This window comes from Cricetulus griseus, chromosome X (genome assembly GCF_003668045.3).
Source record: "Cricetulus griseus strain 17A/GY chromosome X, alternate assembly CriGri-PICRH-1.0, whole genome shotgun sequence".
Lineage (NCBI taxonomy): Eukaryota > Metazoa > Chordata > Mammalia > Rodentia > Cricetidae > Cricetulus > Cricetulus griseus.
In genome coordinates, this window is record NC_048604.1 from 76,349,559 (window position 1) to 76,362,533 (window position 12,975).

The 12,975-nt window shown below is 38.6% G+C and overlaps 1 protein-coding gene across 4 annotated transcripts in view; it reads left to right on the forward strand.

Moving 5' to 3' along the window:
- The window catches only part of Pola1 (DNA polymerase alpha 1, catalytic subunit), a 309,461-nt gene that overhangs the window by 15,754 nt on the left and 280,732 nt on the right, over nt 1-12,975 (forward strand). For all 4 annotated transcript variants that reach the window (XM_027431877.2, XM_035450313.1, XM_035450314.1 and 1 more), the window contains exons 5-13: nt 852-967; nt 1,431-1,493; nt 2,373-2,465; nt 2,890-2,977; nt 3,246-3,447; nt 3,534-3,712; nt 9,704-9,816; nt 10,810-10,926; nt 12,146-12,220. In XM_027431877.2, coding sequence (XP_027287678.1) covers nt 852-967; nt 1,431-1,493; nt 2,373-2,465; nt 2,890-2,977; nt 3,246-3,447; nt 3,534-3,712; nt 9,704-9,816; nt 10,810-10,926; nt 12,146-12,220 — 1,046 coding nt within the window. The remainder of the gene's footprint in view (nt 1-851; nt 968-1,430; nt 1,494-2,372; nt 2,466-2,889; nt 2,978-3,245; nt 3,448-3,533; nt 3,713-9,703; nt 9,817-10,809; nt 10,927-12,145; nt 12,221-12,975) is intronic.

Sequence of the window (12,975 nt, forward strand, 5' to 3'; positions counted from 1 at the left end):
TGTCATTTTGGTTTTAATACCAAATTACTGCTTTACAAATGGTTAGTCAACATGGTTTATTGAAACCTGAAGTGTAATGTGAGTTGCTAACTTTATTATGCCCCAAATTTTCATAAGAAATTGGGTTGTTCTCTGGTCTTTTTATGAAGCAGAGTTGAAGTTTATTAAAAGATTTTTAATATAATTAAGAATGGGGTAGTATAAAGTGGGGTACTTGGAAAGAGTGAGACACATGTGTTTATGGGCTTCTTATAGGAGTGACACACCTTTCTTTAGATATTTTTATGTCATCTATTTTTTGTATACTGCTACTGCACTGTTTTAATTAATCATTCTAGTTTCTTTTTAGATTATAATTTTGGAATGAATCAGAAAGTGATATTAAAATGGACAGTATTAGAAAAGTTCATAGGTGATTTAGTCATGCCCACAAGGGAAGACACAAGACAAAAGTCCTCTCGGAATAAGCAAGTATGCTTGTGCCACTCAGTTTTGATACAGTGTAGAGCATGTGTCCAGTTGCTATTGGTTCTAGATTAGCTTTATCTTATTTTTGTGGGAAGCAAGACAGCAATCTATCCCCTTTTCAAAAGCTTTGCATTCCTACTAACAACTAGTCACCTAACTTCCACTGATACTGAATTCATTTTCATGATTCAACCTTGAGTTTTCTTCAGTTTATCTCATTTAAAGGATTCTTTCCTGTGTACCTTGTACAGAATTTCCCAGTTTTGTATTTTGAATTCTTAATTTATTTTCTTCTTAAGTTCTCATATACAGACAATGAGTGACTGCAACTAGGCTTTAGTTTTCCATCTAGGGCGTGTTCTGAATACTTTGTATTTCAATAGGAAGTGATGGCAAAGCACACAGAAAGGACAGGAAGGATGTAAAGAAACCTTCAGTGACAAAACCAAACAATATCAAGGCAATGTTCATTGCTAGTGCTGGGAAGAAAACTGCAGATGTGAGTTTCATATTTCCATATATTGTGTCTTTTCCCTCTATGAAATGAATTTAATTTTTCATTGCCCAAATGGTATGTGCTCAATACATAATTAAGTAGTGTTCTATGAATTGCACTTAGAAAGGTGAATTTAGGTTTTATGTGAATTTAGGTACCTCAGTGGTTTGAACTTAGGAGACAAAAGAAAATTAAATAGAATTGCTGAAATGACAGTAAGTTTAATTTTAGTGACAAGCAAGATGGCGTAAAGATGAAAGTAGAGTCTGGGAGTATAAATTTAAAAACTTAAAAATTAAATATGCACAGGTGATAGTTAAAATCTGAATAGTAGATGAGAGTGAGCAGTGAAGTGATGGGATTAGGTTCTTACTTTTAGAGATGTGTGTGTGGTCTGCATGAAAAAGTTTATTCCAGAATGTTCTCATTTGAACTTTTTTAAAAATAATTTTTATATCATATACAGAAAGCAGTAGACTTGTCCAAGGATGATCTGCTAGGTGACATTCTACAGGATCTGAATACTGACGTAAGTAAATTTCTTGGCGTTTGTAAGATTTGCAGGGGAATAGGTTGAAGAAACAGTTCAGTAATTATTCAAAGCAGACTATAACTAGAAAGAAAAGTACCAGGATACCACCATGAATGCACACACAAAATCTCCCCTCAACACCCATACAAAAGGAAAGCAAAAACCCTCAAATTAGTTTTTTCTCACTGTTATAGGTTTCTTCTCACCATTTTAGGTGAGGAGTTTCCAACTGTTACTGCTCTAAGATTATGTAGATGGGTTGTGTGGGTGTGTGTTGGAAGTAGTAAGAATACATCCAGGAGTTGGTTCTGTGAATGTTCATTGCTTGTATTCAGTTGCTATAGTGTATGTTCTGTAAATAGATTGAAGCCTGTCAATCTGCACACTTGGGTATGAGAGCCCCTTTCTGAATTCTGAGTGGGAGTGAAGGAAGAGTAAGTGAGCTGCCTTTGATAGAACTCAAACAGGCTCTGTTGCACTGTGAATTTTGCAATTTGGCCATATCTCATAAAGACTAAGCTTTTGTGTAGATGTGTACTTTTTTCTAAGTGACTACTGATTAATTTACTAATACCAACACTGTGTAGTTCTATTTTGTTGGATTGTAAATGTAATACCTGAAAGAGTAAGTCAAGAGAGTATGTTAAATTCTTGAAAGAAAAATAATTGGGGATGGATTAAATACATATTCTGGTTTTCTAGTGATTTCTGTAGTATTGTTGCTATAGTAACTGCAATACAAGAGCATGGATCTTGTTGGGGGGGCAGGGAAGAAAAATGCTTTACTTATTGTGCATAAGCAAAGAAATGTACTTTTTCTATTATGTGATAAACCAGGCATGACAGTGAAATGTCTTGTCTTCCCCTTCCTTTTAGGTATCTCAAATAGCTCCACCACCTGTGTTGATACCAAAGAAAAAAAGATCCAGTGGAACTTTGCTCAATCCTTTCTCAGTACACTCTCCTAAGGTAAAGTCAGTAGAAACATCCTTCGTCTTGATTTATTGTTTTGCTTGAAATTTGTTTTATTTGCTATATGAAAGAGATGATGATTTTGAATTTGTTTTGTTTCTTTTAAATTAGAACTGCCATTCAATATAGTTTCATGTGTTTCAAAAATAGCATGTGCCTGCTTTTTTCATAGTAAATTTTGTAGTAAGTAGTACCTGTTTATTATAGGTATTACAACTGTGTTAAATGCAATAATTTTCTTCCTGGAAACAAGTATTTTTTGTGTAAATCTAGGTAACAGTAAAATAATTGAAGCCATTACATTAATAATACACAAAATCTTTTTATAAGTGGGAACTGTCATTATCTTTGGTCAGGGTAGGACAGTCGCATATTTTTAGTATGCAGTTCTAACTGACTAAACACTTAAAAACATTTACAGGCAATTCCTCCAGGAAAACCTGCTTCCCCTGTCCTCAGGAAGGAGCCTCTGTTAACTCCCATTCCTATTAAACGTGCTGAATTTGCTGGTAAGTCTCATGTCAGGCAAAGGTACAAGTTGTTGAGCAATAACTGCCACATGTAGAGGCTTGGTGATACAGGGGTGGAGGTAATTTTGAAGGTGGCACATCTAATTCAGAAAGGTTGAATTTATAGTAGTAAAAATTAAAAGCATCCAACATGAAGATTAAAAAGAAATACAAGTATAATGTAGGAAAAGGCTGTTATTTCAGTGTTGAGTAAGCTTTGTACCACATGGCCCTAGTATGTGATGGGAATATATGGTGATGTTTACAGGAGAGCTGTCCCAGCCAGAGTGTCCAGAAGATGAGCAGGAGTCAGGGATAATGGAATTTGAAGATGGTGACTTTGATGAGCCCATGGAAGCTGAGGAGGTAGATGGGGAGCCTGTGACTGCCAGAACTTGGGACCAGGAGAGTGAGCCTGAAGAGAGGGTGAAACATGAGACAGATCCTAAGAAAGGGACCACGTCTTTCTTGTAAGTGCATTTTATGATTTTTTCCCAGAAAAATTGTACTCTAATTCTGTTGGATTTTATAGTTTTTGAAAATGTGATTTCTACAGAGAAAGTTTTCTCCCAGATGTCTCTTGTTGGGACATGGATCAGGAGGATGAAAGCAGTTTCTTAGTTCAGGAAGTTCAGGTGGATTCCACCCACCTCCCTTTGGTAAAAGGGGCAGATGATGAACAAGTGTTTCAATTTTATTGGCTGGATGCTTATGAAGATCCATACAACCAACCAGGTAATCATACATAAGGTAATCTTAGACTTTATTACGAAGTTTAGTGCCTTTTCCTTTAAATACTTTTGTGTTTCTGATTGGCTTTGTTTTTCTAATAGAATCAGATAGTAATTTGTGTCTTTTAAATTAATTATTTTGGTTGTTCTATTATGTAGCCTTGACTGTTCTGGAATTCGATACATAGACCACGCTGGTATTGAACTCACAAGATCTATCTGGCTCTGCCTCCCCAGTGCTGGGATTAAAGGCATGAGCCACCACGCTTGGCCTAATTTGTCTTTATTCAACAGAGAACATTCATTGTATGCTAGTTACTGAGGTGGAGTGAACAAGCTGGATAAATTCCTTATACAGAGGCTTACATTCTAAGTGGGGTGAGAGTGGGTGGTAGTTGGAGGGTGACCAACTGACTTTTGTCTTAAAAAGTGAATCCTGCAGGATAGCATGGCCTATGGAATCAACTAATCAGGGAAGTGGCAATCACAGAGCCTGCATGGGTCTACGCTAGATTGTCTGCATGTATGTTATGGTTGTTGGTTTGGTGTTTTAGGGGCCTCCTAACTGTGGGAGTGGTAGTATCTCTGACTTGTATGTGGAGTTTTTTTTGTGTTCTAGCAGTGGCTCCCAAATAACTACTCAGAAGCTTACTATTAATTATAAATGCTTGGTTGATAGCTTAGGCTCATTTTTAATTAGCCCTTATAACTTAAATTAACCCATTTCTATTAATCAGTGTGCTGCCCCAAGGCTCATTTACCTCATTTATGAACTTCCCATGTTCCTTGTTCCAAATCTGGCTCTTGACTCTGGTGACTCCCTGACTCTTCCTTTTCTTCCCACCGTTCTCTCTGCTTCAAAAATCCTTCCTAGTTGTCAGCCAATCAGCTTTTTTTTTTATAACAACAGGAACAAGTTATTATACAACACAGTGTACAGAAGGATTATTCCACAGCACTGACTCTTTTGTACTTCTACTGGGCCTTGCCCAGCCTTGATGTGAGGGTCTGTGCCTGGTTTTATTGTATCTTGTGCCATCTTCAGTTGATGTCCCTTCGAAGTGTTTTCTTTTCTGGGGGGAGATGGGGGAACTGGATTTGGGGAAGGGGGAGGTGGAGGAAGGACTGAGAGGAATGGAGGGAGGGGAAGCTTGGGTAAGAATGTATGTATGAGAGAAGAATAAAAAAACAAAGGATTGAGAGATGAGGCACATCTAAAGCTAATGTAAAGCACTTTAGTTTAAGGAGCCAGTAAGTGCAAAGGCCTAAAAGGAGGATAAGGAGGCTTTTGTGACTGTAATACCATTGGAAATGACAAAATTGATGCATAATGAATAATGACAAAGAACAAAGGCTAGTATTTTAGTTAACGGTTTCTATGTGATAAAGCACTATGACCAAAAGCAAGTTGGATAAGGAAGGGTTTGTTTCCTCTTACAGTTTGTAGTCCAGCTTCCAGGAAAGGCAGAGTAAGAACTCAAGTCAGGACGTGGAAACTGATACAGAGGCCATGAAGGAGTGCTGCTTACTGGCTTTTTGTTCCTTGTGGCTTGTTCAGCCTGTTTTCCTATAGGACCCAGGACCACCAGCTCAGGGGTACCACCATCCCCAGTGAGGTGAAGCTACACGTCAATTATCAGTCAACTAAGTATACCACAGGCTTGCCCTCAGGCCAATCTGGTGGAGGCATTTTCTCAATTGAAGTTCCCATTTCCCAAATGACACTAGCTTGTATCAAGTTGACAAAAACAAACAAACAAACAAACAAACTAGCCAACATAGCTAGACAGCTAGATACTGAAGGCCTTGAAAGCCTTCTCAGGGAATTTCAATCTTACTCAAAGAATACTGGAGAAATGTCAGAAAGTTGGACTCATAATTGACTTTACAGTTTAACTGGAATGCCCTGGCATGTGTGGAGAAGTATGTGTGCCCCCCTCTTTCTCTCCCTCTCTCTTTTTCTCCCTCTCCCTCTCCCTCTCCTCTCTCTCTCTCTCTCTCTCTCTCTCCTCTCTCTCTGTGTGTGTGTGTGTGTGTGTGTGTGTGTGTGTGTGTGTGTGTGTGTGTGTGTGTGTGTGTATGTATTTGTATATGTGTATACACACTCATGGAGGCTGGAGTGGAGTAGCAGGGAAATGTGGAAGCCCTGAAGACCAGTTAGTCCAGGGTAGAGGTGTTAGGTAATTGGAATCTGGCTACTGGGTAGAAATAGAAAAGTAAAGAGATTTTAACTATATTTTGACATAAACCTATTGTAGAGTTAAGACTGACTCCATGATGATTATTTTTTTTTTTGCTTTCTGCAACAGGGTTTCTTTGTGTAGCCCTGGCTGTCCTGGAACTAGCATTGTAGACCAGACTGATCTGGAATTCACAGAGATCTGTCCCTCAAAGTGCTGGGATTAAAGGTGTGCATCACCTCCGGGCTTCTTCCTGGTCATTCTAATGAGCTAATTCTGTGAATTCTTGACTCACAAAATGCTAGGAATGTGTTGGTTAAAATGGCTGCCCAACTACAGAACAAAGAGAATATTCTTTAAGTATTTGTAGGGCTGAGCATCCAGTGGGGGATGTTGTTATTCCCTTTTATAGGGGAAAAATCACCTAAAGAGCTCAGAACACCACTGTGATGTCAGAGGTATAGTATCACATTTTGAACACAAATAACTGAGAAAGTTCTCTTTGAACTGATAGCTTTTCTGTGGCTGCTTCTGGGTCTGTTTCTGTTACCAGATTGAACCTGTCTTATTCTAGAAGAGGTTAATGTTTTACAAAATTAAAACGTACCCCCAAATGAAGTAGTGGAAATGTGTTTTTCATCTTTAGCCTCTCTGTTCATAAATAGGAGGGAAAATAACTTCCACTTACCACAATTCATTAAATGAATCCTGGCATTTGGCCCAGAATGACTTAGCTGTGGGTGTAAGGATTGCATTTGAGTAGCTAGCTGCCTTTGTTAGCCTTGGGGTTCGTGTCCTCTGTATTGTTTTCTCTTAAAACCCATTGGAAAATTTAATTTTTGTAGAACTGGTGTTATAGGCAGCATAAGGACCCTCTCCTCAAAGTTGTCTTTGTACAGGAGCTGGTGAAGTGGCTTAGCAGGTAAAGGCTGCTAAGCTTGGTGACCTGAGTTCTACCCTCAGAACCTACATTGTGAAAGGAGAGAATTGATTCTCGCAGGAAGTCCTCTGACTTCCATACTCACCCTCCTAATAATGTTTAAAAAACCTCAGATATTTTCATATTAGCATCTACATCCTTATATATGATTATAACTGATAAGACAGACTTTACAGATTTATGATTATAACTGATAAGACAGACTTTACAGATTTGATTAAGAGATGAGGAGGATTTCCTGTGGACTCAGTATAGTCTAGGAATCTTTGTTAAAGGATCAGAATCAATGTGGTCAGAGTTACCATGGTCAGTCTGATTAGTATAAAATGCTATATCCACCTGAAATAGAATTGTCTGCATTTAGATCTCTTGGGATCTTTGGATACAAGTGGTATTTTTCAATGTGATTTCCTGGAGACTGCATCTAATATTACCAGAGGGAATAATGTAAAGCAAGTATGTAAGAAGGATGACTAACCATTTCACTTGGAGACCTAAGTTACATAAAGCTAACTGGATATTACCAGTCTGTCTCCTTCATGTGCTTCAGCATGAAGCTGGATTTAGGGTGGGCCAATTCAAAGCCCTGGTTCTGGGCCTGGATAGTTGCAGGATTAGTCATCCTGCCAGTTCTCACCTGTCCTCACCATCAGGATGAACTTTCTAGCATTGCCCCTGGTAATTCACCTTTGCAACAATGAATGACAGGTGGGGCCAGTTCTCCTGCTTTCATGTCCTCAGGGTCTGATCTCCCAGGCCTACACCTTCAGGGCCAGCTTTACACTGTTGTCCAGGCAGGTGCAGGAACAGCGCTTGTGACTCCAGGGCCAGCTCTACTCTGTTGTCCAGGCAGGTGCAGGGACAGCACTTAGGACTCCAGGGCCAGCTCCTCCACCTGTCTCAGGCATTGATGGGTGGAGGGGTGGGGTGGGGTGGAGGAGAGGTCATCTGCCATATGTCAGATGATTAATGGGGACAGTTCTCCCTTGCTTGCAACATCAGGGCCAGCTCTGCTGTGCTGCTTAGGTGAGGAGCATGGCCTGTTTTCCTGAGTGCTGGAGCTGGCAAGGGTAGGGTCATCTCACTAGTCTGTTGCCTGCAGTGGGGGTAAGGGTGACATCTCAACCCCACCCACACCCCTGCATGACAAACGAATAGTAGGGACAGCTCTTCCACACTTACAATTTCAGGGCTGGGTCACCCATACCTTTGCCAACAGAGTTGGCTCTATTGTGTTACCTACCCAGATGAGTTGCAGGGCCAGTTCTCCCACCTGCCTCAGACATTGATGGGGGGGGTACGAATATATATATTCTTATCCGAAGACTTTTTTTTTTCTGTACTGGCAGTAATTTTCCAGTCATGCTGGAGATTGAACTCAGGATGTTATACATGCTCTGCCACTGAACTACACTGCATGGGATGTATTTTTCAGTTATTATTTTTGAGATCAGTGTTGCTCAGGTTGATTTCAAACTTCTGAGCTCGAGACCCTTCCACCTCAGCTAAAACTGTAGGCCTGTGCTACCTTACCTACTTTAATTCACCATTATTTTAAACAATGGGAAGAATCTGACACTGCTCCATAATACAAATGCTGAGGCAAAAAGGAAATTTCTGGTTCAGAAGGAGGCCTCAGGAATTATCTAGACTATTCACTTTGAAAACTGAGGTTCTAAAAGACAAAGTACCCTTGGCCCTTTCCTGCCATGAGTCTCAGCTTCTCTCTTAGTCCACTTTCCTCTTTTGTGGCACTTTTCAAGTTGTGTCCTCTGCAGTGGCATATTTTTTGTGTTTATGATGCCAATGGGTTACATAAAATAGCTTTTAAAAGCTTTAATCTTAGGGTGTTGAACAAAAAACTTTAATCTTAGGGGGTTGAACAGTTTCGTTGTGATAGTTGCTAATGATCACTAAGCTTTGGTGAAGTCAATGCTGCTAATAAGAACGTAGTATGCCTAAAGACCCTGTTATTGTTGCTTACTTTCTTCCAGATTCTAAGTCAGTCAGTTATTGCTGAATGAACCATAATTATGAAAAGAATCTTACTCTTTGCATATCGGAACATATCCTGTCTTCATTATGACTTTTTCAAGGTTGAATAATCCTGACTGCACCTGGTTTCAGCTAGTAACTTTGAGGGGGGGATGTAATCTTTGTTTACCATGATCTTTTTGTGGCAAATGAGGCATAAACAGTGTCAAATGTGTTGCATGAAGTGTGATATTAGTTTGCCTGTAAAATGAGCTATTTGAATCTTTGAATCCAATATTAGGGTCTTTATTTTTTCTTTGCATGGAATTTTGTTTTTTCATTTTTAACTCTTGTGAGGATGACTTCTAATTTTCCCTCTCCTTATATTCCCCACATATACCCCCACCTCCTTGTTGAACATTACACAACTTTGTAAGAGTTTTAATCGTCTCCAGAAATGAAAATCCTTCGACGGTTTTATTTCTTTCTGCCAGGATGAGTGACAAAAGAAAACATTGATGAGCTGTCTTGTCAAACTAGGGTGAACAGTAACCTTTGCATGTGTCAGAATTTTTTTGTTATCTAAGATCAGTGGCTGTTTTGAGTAGCTGTGTTGATTACTCATTTATGGAGTCCAGGATATTGCAAAGGGACCGTCTCTTGAGTTGGCTATCCATTTGAGTTTTTACTTGATGCCCAGTTTTCATGAATAGTGACTTCATGTCTGCAAACCCACATTTTAATGCTACAGTATTTATTACCTTGGTGATCTTAGAAGAATAGAAGGGAATACAAATATGAACTAGGTATAAATATGTGAACACATTCATTGGACCTTTGAACTTGCCTCTTTAATTTGATTTACTTAAAAGCCTTTATCTCATTGTTTTCCTTTCTCCAGGTGTGGTTTTTCTGTTTGGCAAAGTATGGGTTGAATCAGCCCAAACCCATGTGAGCTGTTGTGTTATGGTGAAAAACATTGAGCGAACACTTTACTTCCTTCCCCGTGAAATGGTAAACATTAGTGATTACCTTTTAATCTCAGGAATTGTGTATGACACAATTTTAATTTAAAAAGTATAGAAACTAAATATAACTTATTTTTTCAATTTGTTATAATAAAAGCTGGGAAGATGGCGTAGAGGTTAAGAGCTGGTATTGTTCTTCCAGAGAACCCAAGTTGAGTTCTTGGCACCCACATCAGGTAGCTTAGAACCCCTTGGGACTCGAGAACTGACATTCTTTCTCGACTCCTTTGGCACCCTTATACATATACACACACACATAGATAGAACTTTTTTGTTGCTTGTTTATTTTTGAGATAGTGTCCCACAGTGTAGCTCTGGCTAGTTTGAATGTCACTATTTAGACCAGTCTGACTTTGAACTCACGGAGATCCACTTGCTTCTGCCTCCTGAATGCCAGGATTTAAGACATGTGTCTCTGTGCCAGGATTCATAGACATAGTTTTAAAAATAATAAAATTTAAAATATATCTAATGCTTCCTTTTTTTTCTTATTCCCTTTTTGCATAGCACTTGGACTTGTGACTTAAACTCTGAAACATGACATGGCATTTGACTCAGTTTTCATGCTTGTGCTCCCGAGGCAGCAGTAATATCTCCATGGCTACTTAACAAAATCATTTCCATTTCTTTTCCCTTCTTTGTCTGGACTTTTAACATGTCTAATCCCTCAATGTCCCAGCTCTTGCTCTTTTCAATCTTAGTTGAACTGTGGAACTTCTGGGACAGGATTTAAAACATTTATTTTAACCATCGTGTTGGATTGGTTGTCTTTATTTCTCATTGGCTTTTATAATGCGCTGGAGGGATTTGGCATTGAATTTAGCATACTTTTTAGGTCTATGTCTTCAAACTCATTTGTAAGACCGTGGCAGTCAATGTTTAAAATGAGTGGAGGTGAAAGTTGATTTAGGCTTCTGTTTTTCATGGATGAGAAGACTTACACTGTTTTCCCTTCATTCTTCTTTCCATGGGAGAACAGAAAATAGACCTAAACACAGGGAAAGAAACAACAACTCCAGTTACAATGATGGATGTTTATGAAGAATTTGACTCAACAATTGCAGCAAAATATAAAATAATGAAGTTCAAGTCCAAGGTTTGTATTAGATACTGTATTTTTTTCTGGAACTTGTTTATTTCCTGATTTGGCAAATAGTTAACTGCACATGCATGCATAATGCCTTCTGCATAGTTGTAACTCATTAAATGGAAATTTTATATGTATGAATGTAAAAACAGTATGTTAGATTTGCAAAACTACTTTGTTTCTTTTAAAATCACTTATGAGGTAATGGTCATGAATTTGAATAGAAAGATGATTTGAAGCAAATTAGTTGTCCCCAGTACTCAAAAGTATATCATGCATTCCTCTTTTGAAATGAAACTATTGATTTGTTTTATACTTGTTATTGCCAATGCATTTTTGCTTAACAAGATGAGTAAGGCTTTGTCTTTAAAAATCCATGCCTATGATACTGCTGCTAATAGAATGAAAATGTTCTCTTTGTGTGGTATATTGTCTTGATTTTGGTAAGCTATTGATACCTTTGGCTATAAATGTGAGGACTCTAGCGCATTAGAAAATACTGATATATAAATGGTTGCAGTAAAGGGAGGATTGAGTTGCTAAAGATATGCTAACACTTTTAATTATTTGAGATTGAAATTGAGAATCATATTAAGAAATAGTATACAAAGTCCTAAGTTTGATCACCATCACTACATACAGTAACAGGAAACTCCAAAACAAAAAATTCAGAAGCAGTATATTATGATACTAAAGAATGTAGGTGCTGGATTGCTTGTGCTTTTAGACTTTGCCCTATGGAAAGTACAGTCAGTTTTCTGTGCTGAGAAAGGGGCTATATTGCAAAAGTTGCAGAGTTAAATCACTTGATTAATATTAGGTGATAATTCATACTATAGTAATTTTTAACACATAGCCAATACTCGCTGCATATGAGCTGAATTTATAATATCAATTTCATTTTTTTCAGCAAGATGCAGTTGCTTAATTTCAAATAGTGCCAACGATTTAGTACGTTAACATTGTAAGAAATCAATCTTTCATTGTTCCCCTTGTAGGTACCTACTTCTTAAGTTCTCTAGTGTTTAAGAGATATTCTTTAGTATTTTTGTCAGTAGGTGTTTTAGTATTAGTTGAAGGGAGAAAACCTGTCTTTTTGTTTAGTGTTCTGTTAGGATGCTAGATTGCTGATGATTAAATACAGGAACAATTATTATGTATACCATACTGGCCAATTTAATTTTTGTAAAATGTTTCTCCTGATAATTTTCAATATCTGCTTACCCAGACAGTGGAAAAGAACTATGCTTTTGAGATTCCTGATGTTCCAGAAAAATCTGAGTACTTGGAAGTCAGATACTCGGTAAGTCAAAGAAAACTGTGGGACCTGGTTTAGAATGACATTTTTTTCCATCTTTGAACCTTCAACTGTTGTAATCCTGTCTGTTCTGAAATTCTATTTGTAGCTCAGGCTTTCCTTGATCTCACCTGCCTCTGCCTCCAGAAAATTGAGTATTGGGATTAAAGGTGTGTGCCATCACCACTAGCTTATTGTCTTTCTTTTTAAGGTATTGGGATTATACACGTGATCTCAGTGTATGCCAAGCAACACTGTTTCACTGAGCTTCATCCCCAGCCTCCTCACATCCCAGCCCCTTCACACCCCATCCTCTTCATACCCACATCCTCCTCACACCCTAGCCTCCTCACACCTACATCCTGTCAACACCCACATCCTCCTCATACCCCAGCCTGCTCATACCCCAGCCTGCTCACACCCCAGCTTCCTCACACCCCCAGCTTCCCTCACACCCATGTCTTTCGCACACCCATGTCTTCCTCACACCAATATCCTTCTCACACCCCAGCCTCCTCCACCCACAGCCTCCTCACACCTACAGCCTCCTCACAGTCAAAACCCCCTCACACCCCAGCCTCCTCATGGTTTCCTGAAGTCAACAGTTCATTAATAATTGAAATGGATAAAATTAAGTAATAGAGCATAGGTTATACTTCCTTTTAAGTATATGTCTTCAAATAAATAAATTGAAAGGGCACAACTGTTGGTCAAGTGGAATAGATACACAGCATGATGGAGTTGGACATCATCAGTCTATT